General features: G+C 50.7%; 1 protein-coding gene across 1 annotated transcript; it reads right to left on the reverse strand.

The window, feature by feature from the left end:
- Positions 1 to 174: 174 nt before the first annotated feature.
- On the reverse strand, positions 175 to 21966 carry LOC122379035 (the record flags this gene model as incomplete). The annotated part of the gene is made up of 2 exons (XM_043360898.1): positions 21846 to 21966; positions 175 to 830 (listed from the first exon to the last, which is right to left on the reverse strand). Coding segments are annotated over exons 1-2 (671 nt in total), but the record flags the coding sequence as incomplete, so codon positions are not given.
- Positions 21967 to 24864: the final 2898 nt, after the last annotated feature.

Raw genomic sequence — 24864 nt, forward strand, 5'->3', positions numbered from 1 at the left:
TGGCGCGCCGCCGCGGAGTGTACACGCCGTCATCGAACGTGTCGGCCAGGCGGATCTGCTGGCCAGCGATCGTCCCCACAGCGGGTGCTTGAGGTTGTTGCACTCGCCGGAGGCGGTGCGGTAGCGGTTGCCGGCGTCGCAGCGCGGCTCCGGCTCAGGGGTGCAGCCGGGCACCAGGTGCGGGTCGCCTGGCGCCGGGTCCTCCGCAGCAGCTGGTTGGTGCTCTGGCCCTGGCGCATCATGAGCAGCAGCGCCTGGAGGGCGTTGACGCCCTTCATCTGCGCTCCTCCGAGGAGGGTGAGTTCCAGATGCTCAGGTCGGAGGGGGGTGATCCGCTCGAGGTTCGCCTGGCGCCGCTGACGGCGGCGGCGCAGGCTCCGCGGCTGCATCTGCTTCATGGTCTCGAGGTGCTGCAGCGCGCTGTAGCCCATCGCCAGCACGTTCGAGCTGGACGGCGAGTTCCAGAAGATCATCTGCGAGGACGTGTCGTCAGCGGTCTGGAGGCGCTGGTTGGCCTGGCGCAGCAGCTGCAGCGCGCTGACGCCGGCCTGGTGTGCCAGCTGCTGGTCGGCGCTGGCCGACAGCTGCAGCCGCTCGTCGGACGCCGCGCTGCCCAGCGGCGCCAGCGCGCCAAGACCGAGCCGGCGCTGCTGACGGGGCGCCTCCAGGCGGCACAGCCGGCCCGCCGAGCCGTCCGGCAGCGTGCACGCGCGGCCGGCGCCCGGCAGGCCATCGGCGGGCAGACACTGGGCGGCCGGCCGGCAGAGGGACTGACCGGAGACCGCGGCGGCGGCCAGCGCCGGCGACAGCCACAGCAGCTGTGTTATCATCTGAAACAGGCGCACAGGATTGTGGTAATGTCTACTGAATTGTACAGCGGGCGGGCGATTTTTTAGGCGTTTTTGGTTGGTGGTTGGCGTGCGTGCGATGCGGGCGGTTCATTTTTTGCGGTGTTTTTGCGGCTTTTGCGGTTTGCGGCGGTTGGGCAATTTTTTCGACGTTTGCGTTGGCGTTTCGGGCGTGCATTTTGCGCGTTTGACGGTGTTTGCGTTTTGCGGCGGGCGGGCGTTTTGTGCTTTTTTGCGGTGTTTGTGTTTGGCGGCGGGCGGGAAGCGATGCGGGCGGTTTTCTTTTTTGTGTTGTTCGCGGTGTTTAATTTGTTTCCGGTTGGCGGCGGTTGGGCGCTGTTTAGCCGTTTTCGGTTGGCGGTTAGCGTGCGGGCGATGCAGGTGGTTTATTTTTTTGCGGCGATTTTGCGTTTTTTTTTGCGGTTTGCGGCGGGCGGGCGTTTTTTTGTTTTGTTTTTTACGTTTGCGTTGGCGTTTCGGGCGTGCGCTTAGCGCGTTTTGCGGTGTTTGCGTTTTGCGGCGGGCGGGCGTTTTTCACAATTCAAAGTCCCAACCTTCGGGCCGCAGCGCTCCCCGAAAAGTGCTTCCCTCAAGTATTGTGGTAATGTCTACTGATGTATCGTGCCAGACATTGTGATATTTATTCACTTTCGATGACAACACAAAAGAAAATATTCTATATAGCCAGACGTTTCGACCTCAGGGTGCTTTCGTCAGTGACAATATCGAGATACTAATACATTAATAAATTAATCAATATCTTTTACACTTTCAAAGTATACATGACCTGGACATTTTTCAACGTAATTTATTAATGTATTAGTATCTCGGTATTGTCACTGACGAAGGCACCCTGAGGCAGAAACGTCTGGCTATATAGAATATTTGCTTTTGTGTTGTCATCGAAAGTGAATAAATATCACAATGTCTACTGAATTGTATACTTAGATTGTGCGTTCCTAAGTCATGATAAAATGCAACCAGCAGAAATTCAATTTTATTTCGACAACTTTTCAATGTGCACATGTGTGTACTGTGTACCTAAGGATGCATAATGTGCCATGAATTTGCCTATTATAGTGTCATTTGTTATATCATGTGTGGTGCCGCGCAGCCCACCGGCACATTATTTAGTTGCGGCGTCTCCGCCCAAGTGCGCTATTGTTTTGTCGCGTGTGCGCAAATACTGTTTCCTTTTCAAGTACCTTCTGATCTCGTTTTTAGTATTATATTTAAATCGTATTATCTTCGCTATTGTCTTAAGATTATATAATGTTACTTGCGTTCTAAAATAAGTTTATTGTGCTTTAATTGGCGTAATTATTTCGTTGTTTTCTGTAAGCCCGTTTCTATCTTTTATCTAAATAGTTTGTGTTTCTGGCACTGTCGCTTCCGCTCCATTGTTATTCCGGCTCTCGTTACACAGTTGTTTCACATCTCGATATATCTACGCTAAATATAGCTTTTCTACAGTGCACAGTGGCGTCTGACAGGCTGAGTATTCGCGCGAGCTTTCCTCACGTTTTTCCTTAATTTTTACCGCTGATCTCTCGTTATCTCGCTTACCTAAACATTGTCTTTCGTCCCACGTGTCATTTTGGCAGAACAATCATTTTCCTTCCAATCACAGAGCACGTAGCCTTTACCTGACCACTTCATAACTGGTGACCTGCCCGACGTGATTGTTTTGCCTGCTTTTCCTGTGCTTTTGTTGTCATTTTTTTTGTCTGTTTTGTTGATTGACCTCCCCACCTGCTCGTCGTGATGCCTGACCCTGTTGATGATGGCCGTGCCCTCTCCGGTGACACTGTTGTCCCTGTGACTGGGGGTGCAGCAGCAGCAGCTGCCCCAACTGACTCTGCCGCTGGTGCTGTCCAGCACGTGTCAGTGAAGCCACCAGCCTTCATGGAGACGGCTGTCCAGGGCTGGTTCGCGATCATGGAGGCCCAATTCCATCTGGCCAAGATTACCAGCGACACCACCAGGTTCTACCACGTCCTGGCTGCCCTTCCGCCCACCACAGTCTCCAAGCTTGACACGTCAGTGCTTGGTTCGAGCAGCTATGCAACCCTGCGGGATGCTGTGTGCTCCCTCTATGAGCGGACTAGGTCTGAGCTATTCGATCAGCTCATCAGCAAGGTCCAACTGACCGGACGGCCTTCTCTTTTCGTCAGAGAACTACAGGAGATTGGCTGCAAGGTGGGGGTCGGCGACGACCTCGTGAGACACAAGTTGCTCCAGAGCCTGCCGCCCACCGTGGGAACTGTCCTCGCAGCCCAGCGGGACCTCACGCTCCACCAGCTGGGCAAGCTGGCCGATGAACTGATGCCCCTGCTTCAGACGTCCTGCTTAGCAGCAACTGCCCAGCCTCAGCCGCCCTCGACCAGTCAGCAGCAGCACCAGTGGGACCATCGTCCTGCCGCCCGATCCAGTGGCCGCAGTCGGGATGGACCTCTACCTGCTGCCAGCTCCACTCCACGAGGCCTGCAGCCATTCTACAGAGACCAGCGACCACAAGTCTGCAGGGCGCACCTGTACTTCGGCCAGGAGGCCCGCACGTGCAAGCCCTGGTGCCGGTGGCCGAAGAAGGGGGACGCCAAGATGGAGCCCTCCTCCCGGCGTGGTTCTCCCCAGCGTCCGGGAAACTAGAGGGGCAGGCCCTCGCGACTGCGACGCGCGGCCTGCCACTCTTCCGAGTCGCAGCCCAAGCTGGAGCCAGCACTCTACACTTCATCGTAGACACTGGAGCCGGCGTCTCTCTGGTGCCTCAGGACGTCGTCGAGGGAGCCATCCTGCAGCCGACAGCTGTCCGCATCACCACCGCCAGTGGAGCGCCTCTCCCAACGCATGGTGAAGTACTGCTCTCCTTCGTCATTCCTGCCCTCCGCCGTTCTTTCCTCTGGTCGTTTGTTGTTGCTGACGTCACAGCTCCCCTGCTCGGCCATGATTTTCTTGCCCATCACAACCTCCTTGTTGACTGTGGTTCCCAGACTCTCCTGGACTCCGTGACCTCCCTCCGTTCACCAGGTGCTCCCGTCGACCGCCCCGGTCCCGGCGCCTTCCTGGTCAACCAGAGCGACAGTCTACCACCGGAGGTCCAGACACTCCTGCAGCAGTTCCCCTCTCTGCTGATGCCGCTGCAACTGGGAACAGAAGCTGATGCGTGCCCGATTCCAGCCTCCCACAACATCGACACCGGCAGCTCTCCACCGACGTTCGCCGGTCCGAGACGACTCCCGCCGGACAAGCTGGAAGCTGCCAAGAAGACGTTCGACACCCTGCTGGAGGCTGGCATCATCCGACCGTCCAACTCTCCCTGGGCATCGCCTCTGCACATGGTCCCGAAGAAGACTCCCGGGATGTGGAGAGCGACAGGGGACTACCGCGCGCTGAACGGCAAGACCAAGCCAGACCGCTACCCGCTGCCACACATCCACAGCATCAGCACCCGTCTCCGTGGGATGCGTGTGTTCTCCAAGGTGGACCTGCTGAGAGCCTATCACCAGATCCCTATGTCGCCACAGGATGTGGAGAAGACGGCTGTAACGACACCATTCGGCGCGTACGAATACGTGTTCATGCCGCTGGGCCTGCGGAACAGTGGGGCTACATTCCAGCGTGTGATGGACCAGCTGTTCCGCCAGGTCAGCTGCGTCTTCGTCTACCTGGATGACGTCCTGATCTTCTCGCCAGACGCAGAGCAGCATCACAAGGACCTTCAGACCGTCCTCGGCATCCTCCATCGACACCGGCTAAGGATCTCGCTGGACAAGTGCGACTTCTTCAAGTCGCAGGTGGTCTATCTAGGCCACACCGTCTCCGCCGAGGGGCTCCGGCCGCCAGACGCCAAGATCGAGGAGATCGCAGATCTGCCGACTCCACCGGACTCCACAGCACTCCGCCGATTCCTCGGGATGGTCGGGTTCTTCCGCCGGATGATCCCACACTTCGCCGAGATCGTCCACCCGCTGACAGAGCTGATGAAGCACAACCAGAAGAGCACCAACCTCCCGTGGACCGAGACGGAGCTCGCCGCCTTCACAGACATCAAGGAGGCACTGCAGACAGCATGCACCATCCGACATCACCTGCCGTCCTGTGAGACCTACCACCTGGTCACCGACTGCTCACAGGTGGCAGCCGGTGCAGCTCTGTACCAGATCGTGGACGGTCAGCCTGTCCCCGTCGGCTTCTTCTCCAAGAAGCTCAGCGACCAGCAGAGGCGATACTCAACATACGACCGCGAGCTGCTGGCCGCCTACCTGGCCGTGCTTCACTTCCGTCACCTGTTGGATGGTCGTGTCGTCGCGCTCTTCACTGACCACCGGCCGCTCACCACCGCGTTCCTCAGCCCGCAGACGGCCAAGTCGGACCGTCAGCAGCGGCACTGGAGCGTGATCTCCGAGTACGTCTCCTCCGTCCAGTACGTGCGCGGGGCTGACAACGTGGTCGCTGACTGTTGGAGTCGCCCTGTGACCCCCGACGCCCTCAGTCCGCCCGACCAGAGCTCCGAGACCTCGCCACCGACAGGATCACTCCTGGCCACACTGGGCAGCGCGGCTACCGCGCCCGTCGGTGCGGGTGCGCGCCCTGAGTCGCCTCCGGTCACCGTACCGGACGGCGCGCGCGCGCGCCCTGTGCCGCCTCCGGTCGCCGCACCGGTCGCCGCGCGCGCGGTACGCCTCGAGCCGCCACCGGTCGCCGCGCCGGACGGTGCCCGCGCGCGCTCGGAGCGGCCACCTGTCGCCGCACCGGACCGCGCGCGCGCGCGCCCCGATCCGCCGTCTGCTGCGCTCAGCAGCACCGCCGCCGACACTGGCATGACCCCGGTGACTGCTGCGCCGCACCCGGCCACCGAGTCGCTGGCGGCTGCCGCGCCACCGAGCACCACGCCTACAGCGTCAGTGAACGCCGCCACCGTGGACGCCGCCGACCTGCACGCCATCGCCGAGGCTCAGAGGGACGACCAGGAGACAGCTGCCTACTCGGACCGGCTGACACCCTTCCCGTTGTCAGCTGATCTCACCGTCCTCTGTGATACCACTCTGACACTTCCCAGGCCGTTTGTCCCAGTCCCCCTCCGCACTCATGTGTTCGAACAGGTGCACAGCCTCGCTCATCCCGGTGTCAAGGCCTCCCTTCAGCTGGTCAAGTCGCGCTACTTCTGGCCCGACATGGACCGCTGTATCCGCCGGTGGGTACGCGAGTGCTCCTCCTGCCAATCGAGTAAGGTCCACCGCCACACCAAAACCGTCCCGTCTCCGTTTTCTCTCCTCAGCGACAGGTTCGAGACCATCCACATAGACATTGTCGGTCCTCTGCCGCCATCAATCCCTCACGGTGAGTCTTTCACCTCCCCGTGTCGGTACCTCCTGACGTGTGTTGACCGTTCCACCCGCTGGCTGGAGGCGGCCCCTATCGCCGACATCTCAGCAGCCACCGTCGCAGCCGCCTTCATGGACGTCTGGGTGGCCCGGTTTGGTGTGCCGCTGCACGTCGTCACCGACAGAGGTACTCAGTTTGAGTCCGCCCTCTTCCGACAACTGGCCGAGATCCTCGGCTTTCACCGCCTGCGGACAACGGCGTACCACCCCAAGACCAACGGCATGGTGGAGCGTCAGCATCGGACGCTGAAGTCGGCCATCATCGCCAGCAAGAAACAGTGGTTACAAGCACTACCTGTGGTCCTCCTGGGCATCCGGGCGGCCATGAATGAGACTGGCTATGCGCCGTTCACTGCCGTCACCGGGGGCATGCTGTTGCAGCCCCGGATAAGTGTGGACCGGCAGCCTGCTCCGGACGGCGCCGCCGAGACCGTCGGGGAGCTGGCCCGCCGACTCGCCAGGACAGACTTCCTCTCGCCGTCTGAAGGCAGCCACCATGGACTGACCCAGCCGCACATGCCGACCGACCTCTCGACGTGTTCACACGTCTGGCTGCGGGTTGACCGCGTGCGCCGCCCTCTGGAGGCGCCTTATATCGGCCCTCTGCGCGTCCTCAGACGATGGGATCGCTGGTACCAGCTGGAGCTGCCGTCGGGGAAGAGTGACACCGTCTCGGTCGAGCGGCTCAAGCCAGCATACCTACCGCAGTCACCGCCGCCGGGTGGGCTGGGCGGTGCCGATGCCGCACCGCCCCTGCCCCCCGTGCAGTCCGGTACAACCACATCGCCGTCGGTGGAGCCGGGCCGCGCCGATGCCGCGCTGTCCCCGCTTCCCGGCCTGGCCAGCGCTGCACCGCCTGTGCACGCTTCATCATCGCCGCCAGCGGAGCCGGACCGTGCTGACGTAGCGCCGCCACCATCTGCTCCGCCACGTCGTGGTCGCCGTCTTGGGGGCCAGAGCTCGGCGCCCGCGTCGCCGCCGTCGCCTGTGCCTGTTCGTCCACAGCGAGACGCCGTGTACACTCGTGCTGGTCGCCGCGTTCGGTTTCGTGTTCCACCCTCGTGAGTTTTTTATCTTTTCCCGCTCCGCTCTTAGGGGGGGGAAGTACTGTGGTGCCGCGCAGCCCACCGGCACATTATTTAGTTGCGGCGTCTCCGCCCAAGTGCGCTATTGTTTTGTCGCGTGTGCGCAAATACTGTTTCCTTTTCAAGTACCTTCTGATCTCGTTTTTAGTATTATATTTAAATCGTATTATCTTCGCTATTGTCTTAAGATTATATAATGTTACTTGCGTTCTAAAATAAGTTTATTGTGCTTTAATTGGCGTAATTATTTCGTTGTTTTCTGTAAGCCCGTTTCTATCTTTTATCTAAAATAGTTTGTGTTTCTGGCACTGTCGCTTCCGCTCCATTGTTATTCCGGCTCTCGTTACACAGTTGTTTCACATCTCGATATATCTACGCTAAATATAGCTTTTCTACAGTGCACAGTGGCGTCTGACAGGCTGAGTATTCGCGCGAGCTTTCCTCACGTTTTTCCTTAATTTTTACCGCTGATCTCTCGTTATCTCGCTTACCTAAACATTGTCTTTCGTCCCACGTGTCATTTTGGCAGAACAATCATTTTCCTTCCAATCACAGAGCACGTAGCCTTTACCTGACCACTTCACATGTTACCGACATAGGCTGTATGTAACTATGTCCCTTTTTCTCTTGTTATTTTTTACTGTATGCCGTTTTTCTGAACGGTCTCTGTGAAAATGTTGATTCGTCAAGACAAGCAACATTGGCTTCGTCATGTGTCCATTTGGCTGGAGTTATATGACGGCATTTTCAGCAAGCCATCTTTGAATTATGGACGGCTATATGCTGTGCTAAATGACATTATCTTCGCTGATTTTCCCAAAGTTTCGCTTGTCATAAAGCATAACCAGAAAACTGAAAAGGAAATATTGCAAATGTGATGAAACACGATTTTTTACGATTTATACAGCCTCAATGCATAACTGTTCTAAAACGTCGAGCGCTCACGGGGATAACTTTCTGAAAACTATTGGTGGCGCTGGAACGGTTAATTTTGGGATGTTAACCCGCGCCCGGCTGGGGGTCCTGGATTTCCACGCCCTGCTGGGGGGGGGGGGGGTGTTTGAACACCCCCCCCCCTTTCTAACTCGGCTCCTGGGCCACGTAGCGATACGCGGAAGGCGGCGTTCGAAAGAGCGTCAAAAATAATGACGAAATCACTTCGGTCAATTTTTGGTCAGGTCAAAGGTCAGGTCACCAGAGGTCATTGAAGGCAAAATTTCGCCGATTTCCAGGTCGAATGTCGACAATTTCCAAGAAGCCAACAAATAACTCGGGAACCAATAGAGCTACAGCGCCGCGGAAAAGCGCATTCAATAGCCCAATTAACGCCCTTTCTGAGTAATTTTCTCAGATTTGACCTAACGTCAACGGTTTTGCCTGCAGGGGGCAAAAACTGTAAAAATAGCCGATTTTTTCGGAAACAGTTTTTCTGCAATAACTTTTGACCCAAGCCTTGTACGAGCTTACTTTTACCGGTATCGTGTTCCTCTCGTCAAGACGCATCGAATGAACTATAACTTGACCTTGAAAGGTCAACTTGAAAATTTGACCTCAGGTCAAGGTCATGACCTGACCGGAAAGGGTCATGTTGCATATCAGTCGATCCGTATCGTCGAGCTGAACACATCTAAGGCGTCTTCATCGCTCTAGCATGCCTCTATCAAAAGTTATTTGCGAAAAACTGTTAGATACCATTCGTGACCTAAGATGACCTCAGGGCATAAACAGGGGTCACGGACACCATTTTCATGTTCAGTGTGTCTAAACCACTTGTAATTCAGTGTTTGGGAGTGTTTATAATGTCTTTCGTCCAAAAGAGGCGCATTTCAATTTTCTCCCATTGACTTATAATGGGGAGATCGCAAGATTGACCCAGTGTCCCAAAATTTGTAGATGTGGGTGGGAAACGACATCCAAATGCAAATCATTTTCCACTCTCACCTCCAGTTTTCAAGCCCAATTATCCACTCCCAATTCCACCGAGAAGGAGCAATTGCGGGAATGGTTGTTTTACATCTGTCACAATTGTAGATAGAGTAATGTTTTTTATCATTTTCCCACTCTTTTTGGGCCTTACCTGACCGACAATTTTTCACTCTCATCCTTTTTTTGGTCAGCAATTTTCCCCTCTGACACCCAAGCAAAAATATGATTTTGGTACACTGGATTGACCTGACCTTAGGTCATCGATATCCGAATTCTGAGATATACATTTTGTACATGCTATTGCTCTTAGCAATCGCTGAAAGTTTCAAAGCGATCGGTCACTCGGTGTAGCTATGACAGACATTGAAACTTTTTATGAGGTGAGGTCATTTCAAGTGACCTGGTGACCTGACCTTGAATGACCTTCGTCTGAAATTTTCACAACATGTGTAGAATTGATGTATGATAAGGTGTACCAAAAACGGCGGCGCTCCGCGCCGCCGTTTTTGAGATATTCGCGAAAAACCACAAGGGCGCGGGTTAAAGTCATTCTTACTTTGGAACGCCATTGGGCTAACATTAAAAATTCCAACAATTTTGGTAGGGCTCTATCATTAGGAGTAGAGGACACGTCCAAGGTGAAGTCATTAAATTTCGCACCTAGGTACTTAATTTTGTACAAATCGGAAATGAATAGAACTACAGCGCCTAAGAAAGAACATTTCGTAGCTCTTTAATTGCACTTTTTGATTATTTCTCTCATTTTGAATAGGCTTCAGATTGCAAAACTGTTAATCTGACATTTTCCCGGAAAATGATTTCTTTTTCTACACTATTGTTGGACTCAAAAAGGGAACAACATTTATTTCATCGGCATAGTTTTCCTTTCTCTGGTCAAGACGTATCGAATGGATAATAATAATTTGACCTAAAGTAAAAAAAAAACTCAAGTTTTGACCTAACCAAAAAAGGTCGTGTTGCATATCAGTCGATCTGTATCGTGGAGCTGAACACATCCAGGTGTTTTCATTGCTCTTGCAAGTGGCTATAGCTATCGTCGAAAAAATCTGAAAACCTTTCATGACCTTAGGTGACCCCAGGGGCCTAAAAAGAGGTTACGGGTGCAATTTCCTGATCTATTCCATGTTAACCTGCTTCTGATTTTTTAGTGTTTGTACTGTTTATAACGATTTTCGTACAAAAAAGTGCCATTAAATTTCCTCCAATTGACTTGGGGTAAGGTGCCTAATAAGCGACCCCCTTAATTTGAACCGTCATTGCTCACGCTCTGTGGGTGCCACTGTATTACTGGCTTGATTTTCGGAGAGGTCGTTCATTTTTCTATTAAAATGTAGTCATTTTCTGCCCCAATATTCACTAACTTATTTGTAGTGAGCATTTTAGCAAACCATTGCAAAACACGCTAATAGGGAACTCTTCCCGATTAGCGACCGGGGAGGGTCGCTAATAAGTCTATGGGTTTCCCCATATTAAAAATGGCAAAAAATGCGACGCCTGAAAAGATGAAATATTATCTCAAAAAGGTAACCTATACGCAAAGCACTCAATCACTCGAACAGGAACGTTTATCCAACACATTTATGTAAGTAAAAACTGATCACGTGATGCACCGAAGGCGAAAAGAAGGCGGAAACCCAAATTTTGCGGGCTATCTCGTATGATATTCGAGGTCCGCGCTGAATTCGGCACCCCTGCAGTCGGTGACGACATTTGACATCCTCTGCCACACATTGCAAGCTTCAGCAACACCTCATTTTCATTTCTCTCTTTTCCCCTTTCTTTCCCTTCTTGAGCTATTTGCGACCATGTCAGGCGCAAATAGGAAATATGAGTTGCGACACATTTTGAACAGCATGCTGTGCACAGTTAAGCGATTCACTATGGGAAAACGGCAATCAATTGAAAAAGGAATGTCGATTCAGAATAAAAAAGGTGCATCATCCTAATGTGCATCGCTTTTCATCAGAGAGGGCCCAAACACACACGTTCTGGATAAGAAACTCGTCATTTTCATTAACCCGCGACCTGGTGGGGGGGGGGGCTATTTTTTGCCCCCCCCCCTCCAGACTTTTCGATATATCTCCAGAACCGCTGCGCCGATCGTCACCAAACTTTCAGTACCCTCCCGGACATCAATTTTACACATTGTGACCAAATTTTTTTTCCAAAGGCTATGATAGGTTGGCCGGAAATGACGTCAGAGTGATGTCATGTTCTGCCGTTATCGACCCAAAAAAGGGTTTCGCGGGAAGAGCTGTCAGGCCTATAGCTTTGCAAATACAGAAAAATGATAAAGACATAAAAGCTGTAGATTGGACAGGGCTACAAAACTGTCATCTCGGATTTTTGAAACTTTTGGATTTTGACCCCAAAAATCAAAAAATAGATTTTTTGGATATAATAATCGAAAAATCCAAAAAGTTTTTTGAATTTCGCAAAACCGGAATATATGTGATAGTCCTTACCGTCTTCCATCCACATACCAAATTTGAGATTGATACCTCTTTTTTTGGCGAAGTTATAGCGAAAAAACTGTTCAAAATTGATGACGTCAAATTTTGAAACTCAATTTTTAGCAATTCTAGACCCCGTAGCGCAAAACAAAGACCACCATTAGACTCCCCGTGACGAGCTGCATCGAATCAATACCCATTTTATGCAAAACTATCAACTTTAAAATTTGACCTTTTTTGGCCTGACCTTGACCTGACCTTGACCTGAACTTCACCAGAAAGTGACCTAAGCCGTACCTGATAGTCTTATAACCAACACCATTGAGTTGGAAATGAAAAATTGGCCATAAAACATGTATCACACAACCTTAGTAAAGTTGGGCTCATGTGACCTGACCTGTGACCCTTGGTGACCTGACCTGTGACCTGACCTGGTATTGCCAGTGACCTCTAATAGCAACATATCTACTAGGCAACTGACGCCCTACCGCTGATTCTCGACAAAATGCGTTTTCCTCGGTGTTATAGCGCATTCCCTAGAAGACCCGTGAACGGTGAAACATTTCATCTTTGACCTGACCTGTGACGTCATCGGTAACCCCGAGGTCAATGAAGTCTGGTTTCTTTCAACAAGTTTGACAAGCCTTTCGAACGCCGTTTGAATTTTGCGGATCCGTCCAGTAGTTTCGGAGATACGAGGGGGGGGGGGGGCAAAAAATAGCCCCCCCCCCACCAGGCCGCGTTATAAACAGACCCTACCAGGGCGCGGGTTAAAACTCACCTGAAACCTCCCACCAGAAACATCAACAACCGTAAAATAATTTAATTTGATAACCGAAGTATGGCTGACCTTTTGACGATGTCTTTACCCTGTTTTCTCCCGCCAGTTTTTCTGTAGGGAGGTAGGTCGCAAATCGGAAAGAGTCGCTAATTAGGCACCTTACCCTATAGTACATATGGAAGGGTCATAAACGCTTTTGATCAGATCGATGAATGGATAGATGGTTGAGTTTATCAAATCGATTAAATGGATCGATCGATATCGAAATCGTGAGACATTCGTTTTATACAAACTCATACCCTTATCAAGCTCTAAAAGTTTCAAAGCGACCATACAGTCGGTGTAACTATATGACGAGCATTACAACTTTTCCTGAAGTGCGGTTGCTTGGCGTGACTGCCTACCCCCCCCCCCCCCCCCCCCCCTCCGGCCGAGGGAAGTTAAATGACGTTTGCCCAGGACGAGGCACTGACATTTTTCGCGATTGCTCAGAACGCATTAGATGTAGAGGAATGAAATTCAGCATAAGTAGGTACCTGATTTCAACCGTATATTTTGACACAAACCGCTCTTACCGGTTAAGTTAGATCACTGACCTGTGACGTCATGTGTGACTCTGCGCGATACAGCAATGTCGCAACCTCGCAGCGCTCTCAGTCGCAGGGTAGCTTTCACTGTAAAAAAAATGTCACGAGCCAATTCTATGACAAGGAGTGGGTTACACGGTCGTCCATTGTACCTTGCTGTTATATATAGGGACATTATCAGCCTGAGAGTTGTTAGTTAAAGAGTGGCCTCGTGAAACAATTGGTTACAAACGGTAACCTAATAACTTAAATGCTTCCCTAACACCCCTTCCTGCTTATCAACAGATTTCGCGCTGTGTCGGAAAACTACGCATAGTCTCATAAGTAAATCCGCCAGAAGCTTGTTGCATGCTAGTTACATGCGTGTTTCATTATCGTGTCATATCATTATTATGTCGGCTAATGAGGCACCGCCCTGCACGTGCTTTAAATATAATCCTGCGCACACGCCACCTAGTCGGAAACTCATCATCGGACTAGTCCTGGTAGGGTTTTCGTGTTGCCGAATGAGGCGAAACGACTTTGATTCGATAGTGCCTCATAAATTCCTGCTACGGTGAGCAGCGACGAGTCTGAGACTGCTTCTAAAACGCGTCCTTCACTTCCGGCGCGGGGCCGTCATTTCCGGCCGCCATTGTTCAGTTCTGCGGCTGCCGGCGGTTGGTGCGGTTGTGTTGTGGCACGGTGCGTTGTGAAGTTCTCGGACTGGGATATTTCGAAGGTACGTTATATTGTATGATATTTACGTAGCAATGGGCGACATTTTATTTATTTTGTAATATTCTGAACACATGTTGCGTCATAGAATTCATCCCTTGACCGTTGTGGGCCACTGTTTGGTTTGAATTCCGACTATTGGAAGACGGACTTTCTTTCAGTTGCTGTCTAGCCTTTTTTCCAAATGTGTAAGCTACACATATTGCCTCACATTGATTTATCTTATACAAAAGTCAGTTGATGTAGATAATAAAGCCATCCTCACTGATATTTTAAAATCAGCAGTTAATTTTCTTTTCTGTTTGCAGAGCTGCTTAAAGTTGTGGGAGACTGAGGCATGAAGGTATACCGGAAGCCAGCGATATTTCTGTTGGTAAGCCTCGCCCAGGAAAAAAAAATACTTGCTTGAATCTGCGAAGTATGGCAAATATTTGATGGACTGCACAGTGCACAATGTACCTGACATGGCAGGATCAACTTGCTCACTCGCCTGTTGTAAGTGCCGTTGCGTCAGAGCCCGTGGAAGTGCCCGATCGTGTCTCATGCAACCGTATTATTTTGTGAATGTTATTGGTGGTGACTCGAATCAGCTTTTGCACCACTCCACTATGATATTGTAATATGTATATTTTAGATATTTTGTATCGTATGCTAATAAGTAATAAACGTTATTTTTGTGTATGTTTTTTTTTTTGTAACGTGGCTGGCACGCTGTCGTGGCTGTCGGAGGGGCGGCTGGGGAGAAGGGGGGGGGGGGGTGACGCCATTAGCGTCGCTACGGGGGGACAAGCGGGGCAGCTTGCCCCCCCAACCTCGGACCGGGCACCCCCTGAGATCGATACAGATCCGATGAGATTTTGGAGTCGGGAAAAAATGGGGGTACCTTTCTGAGAATGCCTGTGAGGTCAGACTCGGTTGGAGCGTGCAGTTCAAACCAGAGTCTGGCTCGCAGTCGCCAAAATCTTCAAGACTCCGAGTACAGACTCGGATATGTCAATGCTGTGATTCATTCCATGTTCCTAGTTCGTTCTTTATTACATTTTACAGCTGATTTTCATAAGTTTTGGAGTGCTGACACAATTTTCGTTCAAAGCGTGAAACGAAATCTTCGGGGCCTTTCTCAACTCTCGTCAATTGTCTGCGACAGGCTTAAGTACCGTACAAGTGTCGCAGGGCTCATGAGCTTGCTTTAAACAATGGCTCCTAAGGAGCTCCACTGAGCCCTAAAGAAACTTACAGAGGGCCCAAGCCGGCCTCTGAAAGTCCTACTGGTGTCCATGTTCTCTGAGGGCCCATACAGGGATCTTTGAGCCTTCGAACATTTCTGAGAACCTTACCCTGATAGTTCAGCCAAACTTTTGAGGCGACAGACTTTGCTAACCCCAAGCCGGCATCTGAGGGGTCACAGCTCACGTGTCCCTCTGAGGTCCGCAACACATGTTTATTATGTCCCTGCGTAGGGTGTTTAGGGATTTGACACAGACCCCGAGGGTTCACACTGTTATCCGAGGGCTCCAGGCTCATCCTGGGCCTAGTCTCTTAGCGCCCGCCGCCCACACTGGCTTCTGAGGGCCCCACCGTGAGCTCGGAAAGCCCTAAAGCACCACGTACACGTAAATATTTGAGGTGACTCACGCCGATCTCAGGGATCCTAAGCATGCTTCTGAGAGTCGGCACTGACCCTGAGTGGCCTGAAATGGCCTGGAAGTCCCAAACCTATCTCTAAGGGATGCCTTGCCGCTATGCCGTGCGTAACTTTTAGTTCCGTTCAACGGTTTTTGTTCGCGGTTGCAGCGCTTCCCTTCACACAAAAAACGAGAAACTTTTGTTCACACTCGAGTGCACGGGCGTAGGAACGTCATGAAAAGTGGGTGGGCCAGCCTGTCAAGGGGCCTCCTTTTCCAGGGGGCCTCCTATTTTCAGGGGCCTCCAACTTTTGCCTCGTCCTGCTGGCTGCATTCAAGTATGACCTCCAAATCTAGCTTCTGAGATCGGGCAGATGTACCCAGGGGCGTAACCGCTTATGCGAACAGTGCGGACAGTCCGCACCATTTTTAAAACTTATTCCCCCTCCGATTTTTTTTAGAATCTATTTGCCGCAAGCGGCGCATGACCCCTGAAAACTCTTACACAAATGTCTTCCTCGTTTCCCAGGTGCCCCCATTAGCTTCATAGGCGTCCTCTTTGGCATATAAGCGCCCTATGTATAGTCATCAGAGACATCCCTATATGTATGTCCCACAGTCGCCCCGTTGTCGCATACAATCAGGGCATATTTTAACAAATTTTTACTGCGTCCCAAAGTTGAGCAGAGGGCACGTGCTACGAGTAAGGGCACAGGGCAAGAAACAGAGTAGGGCACTGAGGAGGGCAGAAAGTAGGGCATGGCAGGTTACAGGGCATGGCACAGGACATTTTAGAGGGAAGGGTACAGGTCAGGGCACACAGCAGGGCACAGATCAGGGAACCGGACAGGGCACAGGGCAGGGACGCAGTGAGTCAAATCAGCAGAGGCTACGTCCCAAGGCGAGGGGGCTGCGTCCCAGAATGGGACGCAGTAGGTGCCTTAAAATATGCCCTGCATACAATGTGCGCTTATCATAGGCGTCTCTCTTTTATGGACACTTGAAGGCGCCTCTCTTTGCAATGCCGGCGCCCCTGTTTCTTATGAATGCACCCCCATGGCATTGATCAATTGCAATTTGCAGACCTCTATTGCATGTTGACGCCCATATATGTAGGCCTCAGAGGCGCACCTCTTTCGCATTGAGGCGCCCCAATGGGCTTCATAGGCGCCCCTCTATTGCACGTAGGTGCCCTACTGTCTCAGAACCGCTCCCCTTTGGCATGCAGACGCCCATCTTTCGTACGGAGGAGCCGCTGTGGTTCTTAGAGACGGCATGGTGCTCCCAGACGCAGATGGGGCTCTCGGAGTCGACAGTGTGGGACCTTCAGTCGCTGATGGGTGCCCGCCAGATGTGGACCCTCGGAGACGCCGGTATGGGGCACTCAGAGATGCCGGTATGTGGCCCTTAGAGACACCGGTGTGGAACCCTCAGATACTTCAGTGTGAAGCCCTTACAATTGCTGGTGTGGAGCTATGCATACGCTGACATAAATCCCTCAGAGGCCGGTACATGGACATAAGAGCTCAGTGAGAGCTTGTGTGGTGCCTTCAGTGGCCTTGTGGAGCCGTTAGACATCAACATGGTGCTCTCAGGAGCCGGTGAGTCCTCAGAGTCACCGGTGTGGGGCCTTCAGAGCTCCGAGATACTGGTGTGGGGCCCTCAGAGGTGTCGGTGTGGGTCCTTCAGATGTACCTATAGAGCCTTGAGATGCACAGGTGTGGTGGCCCACAGAGGCGCCGGTGTGGGGCCCCCAGAGCCACCGATATAGGGCCCTAAGAGACACTAGTATGACCCTCAAAGGCGCCGCTGTGTGGCGCTCATGAACACTGGTGTGGAGCCATCACAAGCGGGTTGAGCCGTTAGAGGCCGGAAAGGGCCCTTAGATGCTTGCAAGGAGCCTTCAGAAGCCGGCGTGGCACCCTTATGGGGATAAGCGTGTCTACTTAGGAGCCCTTGAGGTGCTCTCATGAGCTCTGTGGGGCCCTATCGAGCCGAAATATGGCCACGGCCAGTTGCCGCCGCATGGCTCTTCGGGCTATCATTCTCAGGGGCCTCATCTGCCTAGTTTGAATAGAAGGGCCTCTCAGACCATCAGTCTCATGGGCCTCCTCTGGCTAGCATAAATAGAAGGGCCTGTTAGACCATCAATCCTAGGGGCCTCCTCTGGTTAGTATAAATAGAAGAGCCTCTCAGACCATTAATCTCAGGGGGCTCCTGTGGACAGTACAAATAAAAGGGCCTCTCAGACCATCAGGGGCCTCCCTAGAAAAGTGTAAATGTGGATAGAGGGCCCCCTCAGATTCATTAGGAGTGGACCTCTCTGACTATCAGTCTCAGGGGCCTCTTGTGGCCAGTATGAATATAAGAGCCTCTCAGACAGACTTGTGACAGCTCAAGAAAAAAGTGAGCTCGCTCAGCTCAACTCCATCTTATCCGCTCCCGCTCAGCTCCCGCTCAGTTTAACGTGGCTCAGCTCAGCTCACGTTCTGCTCAAACCGGCTGCGCTCCGCTCACGCTCAGCTCAGCTCAGCTCAGTTTCCGCTCAGCTCAGCTCAGCTCAGTTTCAGCTCAGCTCAGCTCAGTTTCCACTCAGCTCAGTTTCCGCTCAGCTCAGTTCAGTTTCCGCTCAGCTCAGTTTGCGCTCAGCTCAGCTCAGTTTCCGCTCAGCTCAGTTCAGCTCAGCTCAGTTTCCGCTCAGCTAAGCTCAGCTCAACTCAGTTCCCGTTCAGCTCAGCTCAGTTTCCGCTCAATTCAGCTCAGCTCAGTTTCCGCTCAGTTAAATTCAATGCCACCCATTGCCGAATGCCGAATGCCACCCATATCTCCGTAACGTGTCGAGGTCCGGCCAATGACGTCACGGCAATGCGTGTGCTGATTGGTCATGGACATCGAATCATCGGGACACAGGTCGGGACATCACGCCGCAGTGGATAAGGATACCTACCAACCGAACGGCTTACAACGGTGCGAACGGGGTGCAATAGAGGAATGTAGCGATTTCCCGACCGATCGCTTCAGTTTGCGGTGTCGAACTACATGGCCTTTCACCTAGTGACGTCTTTGGTTTGTATATAATATTATTTCCAGTTTATCATGTTTCTAGTGTTTATAGTGTATCAATATTCAATGCACATTGCATTCGGTTTTATATTTTTATCCGTTCTCATCATCTTCCAGTGTACCTACTAGAACTGGATCTCAGCTCAGCTCAGCTAAATCAGCTCAGCTCAATCAGCTCAGCTCAGCTCGCTCAGCTCAGCTCCGCTCAGCTCAGCTCAGCTCGCTCAGCTCAGCTCCGCTCAGCTCAGCTCGCTCAGCTCAGCTCAGCTCAGCTCAGCTCAATCAGCACAGCTCAGCTCAGCTCAGCTCAATCAGCTCAGCTCAGCTCAATCAGCTCAGCTCAGCTCAGCTCAGCTCAAGCTCATTCAGCTCAGCTCAGACAGCAGCTCAGCTCAATGCATTACTGAGCCGGCTCAGCTCACAGCTCAACATTTTGGCAAAATGTTGAGCCAGCTCATGAGCTGAGCTGATTTTTGAGCCGGCTCAACTGAGCTGATCACAAGTCTGCTCTCAGACCATCGGTCTCAGGGGCCTCTTCTGACTAGTGTGGGTAGAGGGCCCTCCCAGACCACCGGTTTCAGGGGCCTCCAGTGGCCAGTTATATGAGCCTCAGCCTCGGGGGCCTCTTCTGACTGGTGTGAATATGAGGGCCTCTCATACCATCAGTCTCAGGGGCCTCCTCTGCCTAGTGTGAATATAAGGGCTTCCCAGGCCATCAGTCTCAGGGGACTCTTCTGACTGGTGCCAGATTGAGGGACCTCCCAGACCGAAAGTTTTGGGGGTCTCCTGTGGCCAGTATGAATAGAAGGGCCTCTCAGTCCATCAGTCTCATGGGCCTCTTCTGCCTGGTGTGATTATAAGGGCCTCTCAGGTCATCAGTCTCAGGGGCCTCCTCTGACTACAGTGTAGATGGATAGGCCTCCCAGACCATCAGTCTCAGGGGCCTCTTCTGACTATTGAGGATAGACTAGTGAGGGTAGGGGGCCTCTAGGGGGCCTGAGGATAGACTAGTGAGGGTAGGGGGCCTCGGCTAGACCGCTAGTGTCAGAGGCCTATTCTGACTAGTGTGGATGGAGGGGCCTCCCACTTCCCAGACCACCAGTCTCAGACCCCTGACTAGTGTGGATAGAGGGGCCTCCCAGACCACCAGTGTCAGGGGCCTCCTCAGCTCCACTAGGGCCTCTCAGGCCATCAGTCTCAGGGGCTTCGACTGACAAGTATGAACAGAGGGCCTCCTTGGATCCATCACGGCCCCTTAAGAGTCCGTACTTGGGGATTTGTGGAACTTATTTTTACCGAGTTTGTTTATTCTGGAAGGTGACGACGTCCTCTCAAATCAAGACGAGGGGCCTCGATTAAAAAGTGGGTGGGCCAAAACACATGGTTGGCCCCCCCCACCTCGAAAAGTGGGTGGGCACTTGCCCACCTGGCCCCCCCTGTTCCTACGCCTATGCTCGAGTGAACAAAACACTTCCTCTCACTGGAGCAAAGATGAATTACTTCCGATTCACACTTCCGACACTCACTCTCCGCTGAATGCCCAACTTAGCTACGATCGGCGGCTGGGATAAGTCCTATGCATTTCACGTAAAACCTCTGCATGCATGCGTGAATAGAGGTTTTAGCAGGGTGATTCGATTAAATGGAGCGTTTTTCACCTTTTTCTGGGTAATGATCATGAGCGTCGAGCGTCTGCACAGGGGCCCTCTGCAAAGCGTCGGAAATCGCAGCCACTATATACTATAATTCTACCAGTCGTTTTTGTCATGAAATTTCAAAATTTCGATTTTTTTGTTTAAAAAAAAAATACATGTCATAGCTAGAAGGAAACCTGTGTCACCATCGGATTCCTCGCACCATTGCGCGTCGAATGATATGTAAAACGAGTGAGTAACGACTGGGGAAAGGCAAGATTTAACACAAAAGTTGATTTTGCCCCCCCAACCGAAAATCTCTGGCGACGCCTATGGGTGACGCAATTGAGCTAGTATTACTACTGGGCAGCAATAGCAGGCGCTAGCTGGTTGGGTTACCAGGCGAGTCCTGCTAAGGAGCCTGATCGGCGTACCGATCTGCTGGTTTTGCCCTCGTTTTCAAACGAGGTACCGAATAACGAAACGAGGGGCTGACACGGGGGTGCTCGGTTTATGAGGCGTGGGCTTGTCAGTTACTAACGAAACAAGCTTGTACCCTCTTACTAGCTAAATATGAGGCGATTTTTACACGTCGCTGCATGCTCATTTTTGCGCCAGCGGTTTTCCTACAAGGGGCTTGTAAGATTTTTTTACAGTGTTCGCTAAGCGGTGAAATTTGCAATAAGTAACAAGCTCCAGACTCCTTACAATGCCTACGTGTACGAGTAGGCATCCCCATCTTAATCATAGCGGTTACCAGTCATATCTGAGTTTGAGTCGGTTACATACGTCTCCTGTTATATATGCCTAAGTCAATATTGAAAACAAGGGAACTGATTATTTTGCGCCGGACGTTTTCTAGCGGAGACTGTTCGGTAAGCATTAAAATGCGTTGTGCATACTAAAACTGTTGCTCTGTGGCTATTTTCGCCCGATGTTATGTACAAAAATCGGACCTCAACCTTTGGGTCACTGACTTGACAGCATAGGTCACCGATTAATTTGAAACTTTGATTGAGAACCATTTGCTGCGCCTCGGGGCGGCCAACACACTCGTTTACGTACAAAGCTCTGGCTCAACAACGGGCGACACGGCGTTAAAATTAAACGTTTTATGTGAAACGCTCAGATCCATACTTACGAGAAGAATACTTGCTTTTCATTAGTTGAAAAAATGTTTACGTACGTTGCAAAATAACCAAAAAGCATGGACGGAAGTGGCTGTGTAATTTTTGAAGGAGTAAGATCATGGCCGAAATTTCGAAAATATCGCGATAGTACAAAGTTGAATATAGCGAAGGGAGACGAGATCCATTACCCGGCGCCAAGAGACGATAGTACAAAGTTGAATATAGCGAAGGGAGACGAGATCCATTACCCGGCGCCAAGAGACTTTGAAACTGAAGAGGCTATCGACGCGTAACTAGACTTTGAGACATTAGTTGGTGAACGATCCCGTCAAAAGTATTAGTCAAATAAAGTCCTAGCTTGAACAAACATAATTGATGGCGTGCCTACTTGTAACGAATGGCCGGTAGAAAAATGACGGAATTTTATTCATCTTATTTCGGTCATATTGACGTTTAAATATTGCTTGAGCCCAACGAATATAGCCTAAAACTGTGCCCCCTGGTGTGATACCTTTCTAGCATCCTCTATGCCCCGTAGCCGGGTTTCAGTAGGTGGTTGGTCCGACAGCGGACCACTCTGTATGTGCTCACCAGAGGTCGAACCATGTGCGCCGGGTGTGTGAAGCCGTCCGTTCTCGGTCCGTCGTCGCCTTCAACTGACGCCGGGAGCGTCGGACGGCCGCTCTGAGCTGCCGACCCGCCTCAGAACCTGACCTGCCGGTTTGCGCCGCGACACACTGACCGCACTTTTCACCGGCGCAGAGACCAACTATGCACGGCGCGGACAAATAAGAGTCGTTTCTGCCCGCCTCTCTCAGACTACGACAGCGAAAGCGATACTCTGCTGAATACGCCACCCAGACTTGACCGGTCGGGTTTCTTCGACGCCAACCTGTAGTATCAGTCGCAATTTACACTTTTCACTGCTTGCATTCCACAATTCATCGCACAATAACGCAGAATAACGTAAATTTTCATCAATCGAAACTTAAATTTGTGAACCAGTTACGAGCTATGCAGTGTCGATAAGGGCACATTCGATAGTCTTATAGAAACTTTTCGCAAATGTTTCCTCATATCTGATCTAGGTTTCACAACTTGGCGTTCATAAGGCAAAAAACGACAAATCACAGACGTTCTGGGGCGTTCCACGACAAATCGACAAATAAAAAATTAAATTTGCACCCACATATTTTATTCTTCGTTGAAAACTGGTGTAAGGGGTTGCGATGGGCGGGGAAGCCAGCTGTGCTAAGGATTTTTTCTTCGAACAACGGTTTCCGAGATATAGCCTCGGGCAATTCCTGGAGGTCACGCTGCAACCCTATGTTTGGCGGCTTATAACTCAGAAACTATTGGTTTTCTATATGATAAGAACTTTATATGGTTCAGCTCACAATCAACCAACAAACATTTTGGCTATCTCGGATTTTCAATTTTTGAAAATTGTGATCACATGACCTTTTGACGTATTTTACAAAGGGTGACCTTGATATTTTCCCCACTGCAAGTTAAAATTTTGTCTGATGAGGATTAAAGCCTTATCAATGGTCATTCATCTGCGATAATAAACAAGTGGTTATCACTCTATGTTGACCTCAGGTCAGGTCATTTTTATGACCTGTCCATTATTACGAGCGGGAGTGACAGCGAGATCTCGAGAACAAAGCAAGATAGCGACAAGCGGTAAACGGTACAGGGTACACACGGATAAGATCTATAATTCTTACTGAAGTCATTTTCAGGTCAGGTCAAAGATGACGTCACAGGGGCAAAAAGGAAGTCAAAATAGCGGCACTTTAAATATAGGTATGAAGTTTTTCTCGAATAACTTTCAAGGTATCCCAGCTCGGAACAAACAAATGGCACCATCGTGATCCTCTCATTGATCCGCATCGAAACATATGTATGTTGACCTCGAAAGGTCAAAGTCAAAAGTTGACCTTAGGTCACGTGACCTAAGGTCATCATATATATCATTCGATGCGCCTTGACGAGCTGAGCACAATGAGTCCATCCGCGCATCTGTATCTCAAACCTGTAAGGAGTTATTAGCAAAAAAAAACCTTTGATGATCTTTAATGACGTCGCATGACCTTACAGTTGCCCAAGAGCAAAAAAGGTCTCAAGGTAGGCAAAGTTAATCCTATATGAAGTCACTCATGGTATAATAGGCAACTGCGACGTGTTTTAGTTTAAAAGTAAGCGAGCCGATTTTTCCCCAATTGACTTTTAATGGGATGGTTAAGAAATTGAGCTGGCCTTAGGTCATCGATATCGAAATTCAAAGCGAACTGGCGCTAGGCCAAAGCAAACACAATGGTGCCTGTTCCACGTCCCTTTCTTTATTAGATCAAAAGGTACAGCCAAAACTATTTTGACTTCCTTTTTACCCCTATGACGTCTTCTTTGACCTGACCTGAAAATGACCTGTGTAAAAATTGTAGACCTAATCCGTGTGTACCCTGTACCGTTTACCGCTTGTCGCTATCTTGCTTTGTTCTCGAGATTTCGCTGTCGCTCCCGCTCGTAATAATGGACAGGTCATAAAAATGACCTGACCTGAGGTCAACGCAGGGTGATAACCACTTTTTTATTATCGCATATGAATGAAAATTGATAACGCTTTAATCGTCATCAGACAAAATTTTAACTTTCAGTGGGGAAAATATCAAGGTCACTCTTTGAAAAATAGGTAAAAAGGTCACGAAGTCAAAATTTTCAAAGATTGAAAATCGGAGATAGCTGAAATGTTTGTTGGTTGATTGTGAGTTGAACCACATAAAGTTTTTATCGTAGAAAACCAATAGTTTCTGAGTTATAGGCCGCCAAACATAGGGCTGCAGCGCGACCTACAGGAATTGCCCGAGGCTATATCTCGGAAACCGTTGTTCGAAGAAAAAAAATCCTTGCCACAGCTGGCTTCCCCGCCCTTCACAACCCATTACACCAATTTTAAGCGAAAAATAAAATATGAGGGTGCAGGGCACTTGTCGATTTGTCGTGGAACCTCTGTGGAATACCTCTGTTAAAAAATTAAAATACTTTCATAGGGTACCTACACCTAATGAAACACACCCTGCGCTGTACCAAGGTCGTGTTTCGAGGAGACACGTCGAATGAACTACAATATGACCTTTAAAAAGTAACTGGATAATTGACCTCATGTCAATTTCACGACCGGCCATGAAAGGTCATTTTGAATATGTTGGTCCGTATTGCTGAGCTGAGCAGCCTGAGCAATGAGCATATCTAACGGTTATTTTGATTGCTCTAGCAAGTCTCTATCAAAAGGTATCGTCCAAAACTGATAGCGACCTTTCATAATCTTTTAGATGCCCGCTAGTCATCAGCTGCACCGTGCACGTTGGCTTTAACACATGAGTAGATGCCATGACTCAAAATTTATTGCGGTTTTGGCACGTTTGTTCAAAGTAAGTTACGCAAATATTAAAAACTGTAGCGTGGCTTTAAACCTTTAAAGGTAGGTAGTGTGCCAGCTTTCCTGGACCGTATGGAGTTAATGGCCCAGATAAGGAGAACCGGATTTTTAGAACTTATCCATACCTTCAAGACTCATGGAAATGTCTTAAATTCTTCAAATTTTTAG

This window comes from Amphibalanus amphitrite, unplaced genomic scaffold (assembly GCF_019059575.1).
Source record: "Amphibalanus amphitrite isolate SeventyFive unplaced genomic scaffold, NRLGWU_Aamphi_draft 000070F_arrow, whole genome shotgun sequence".
NCBI lineage: Eukaryota > Metazoa > Arthropoda > Thecostraca > Balanomorpha > Balanidae > Amphibalanus > Amphibalanus amphitrite.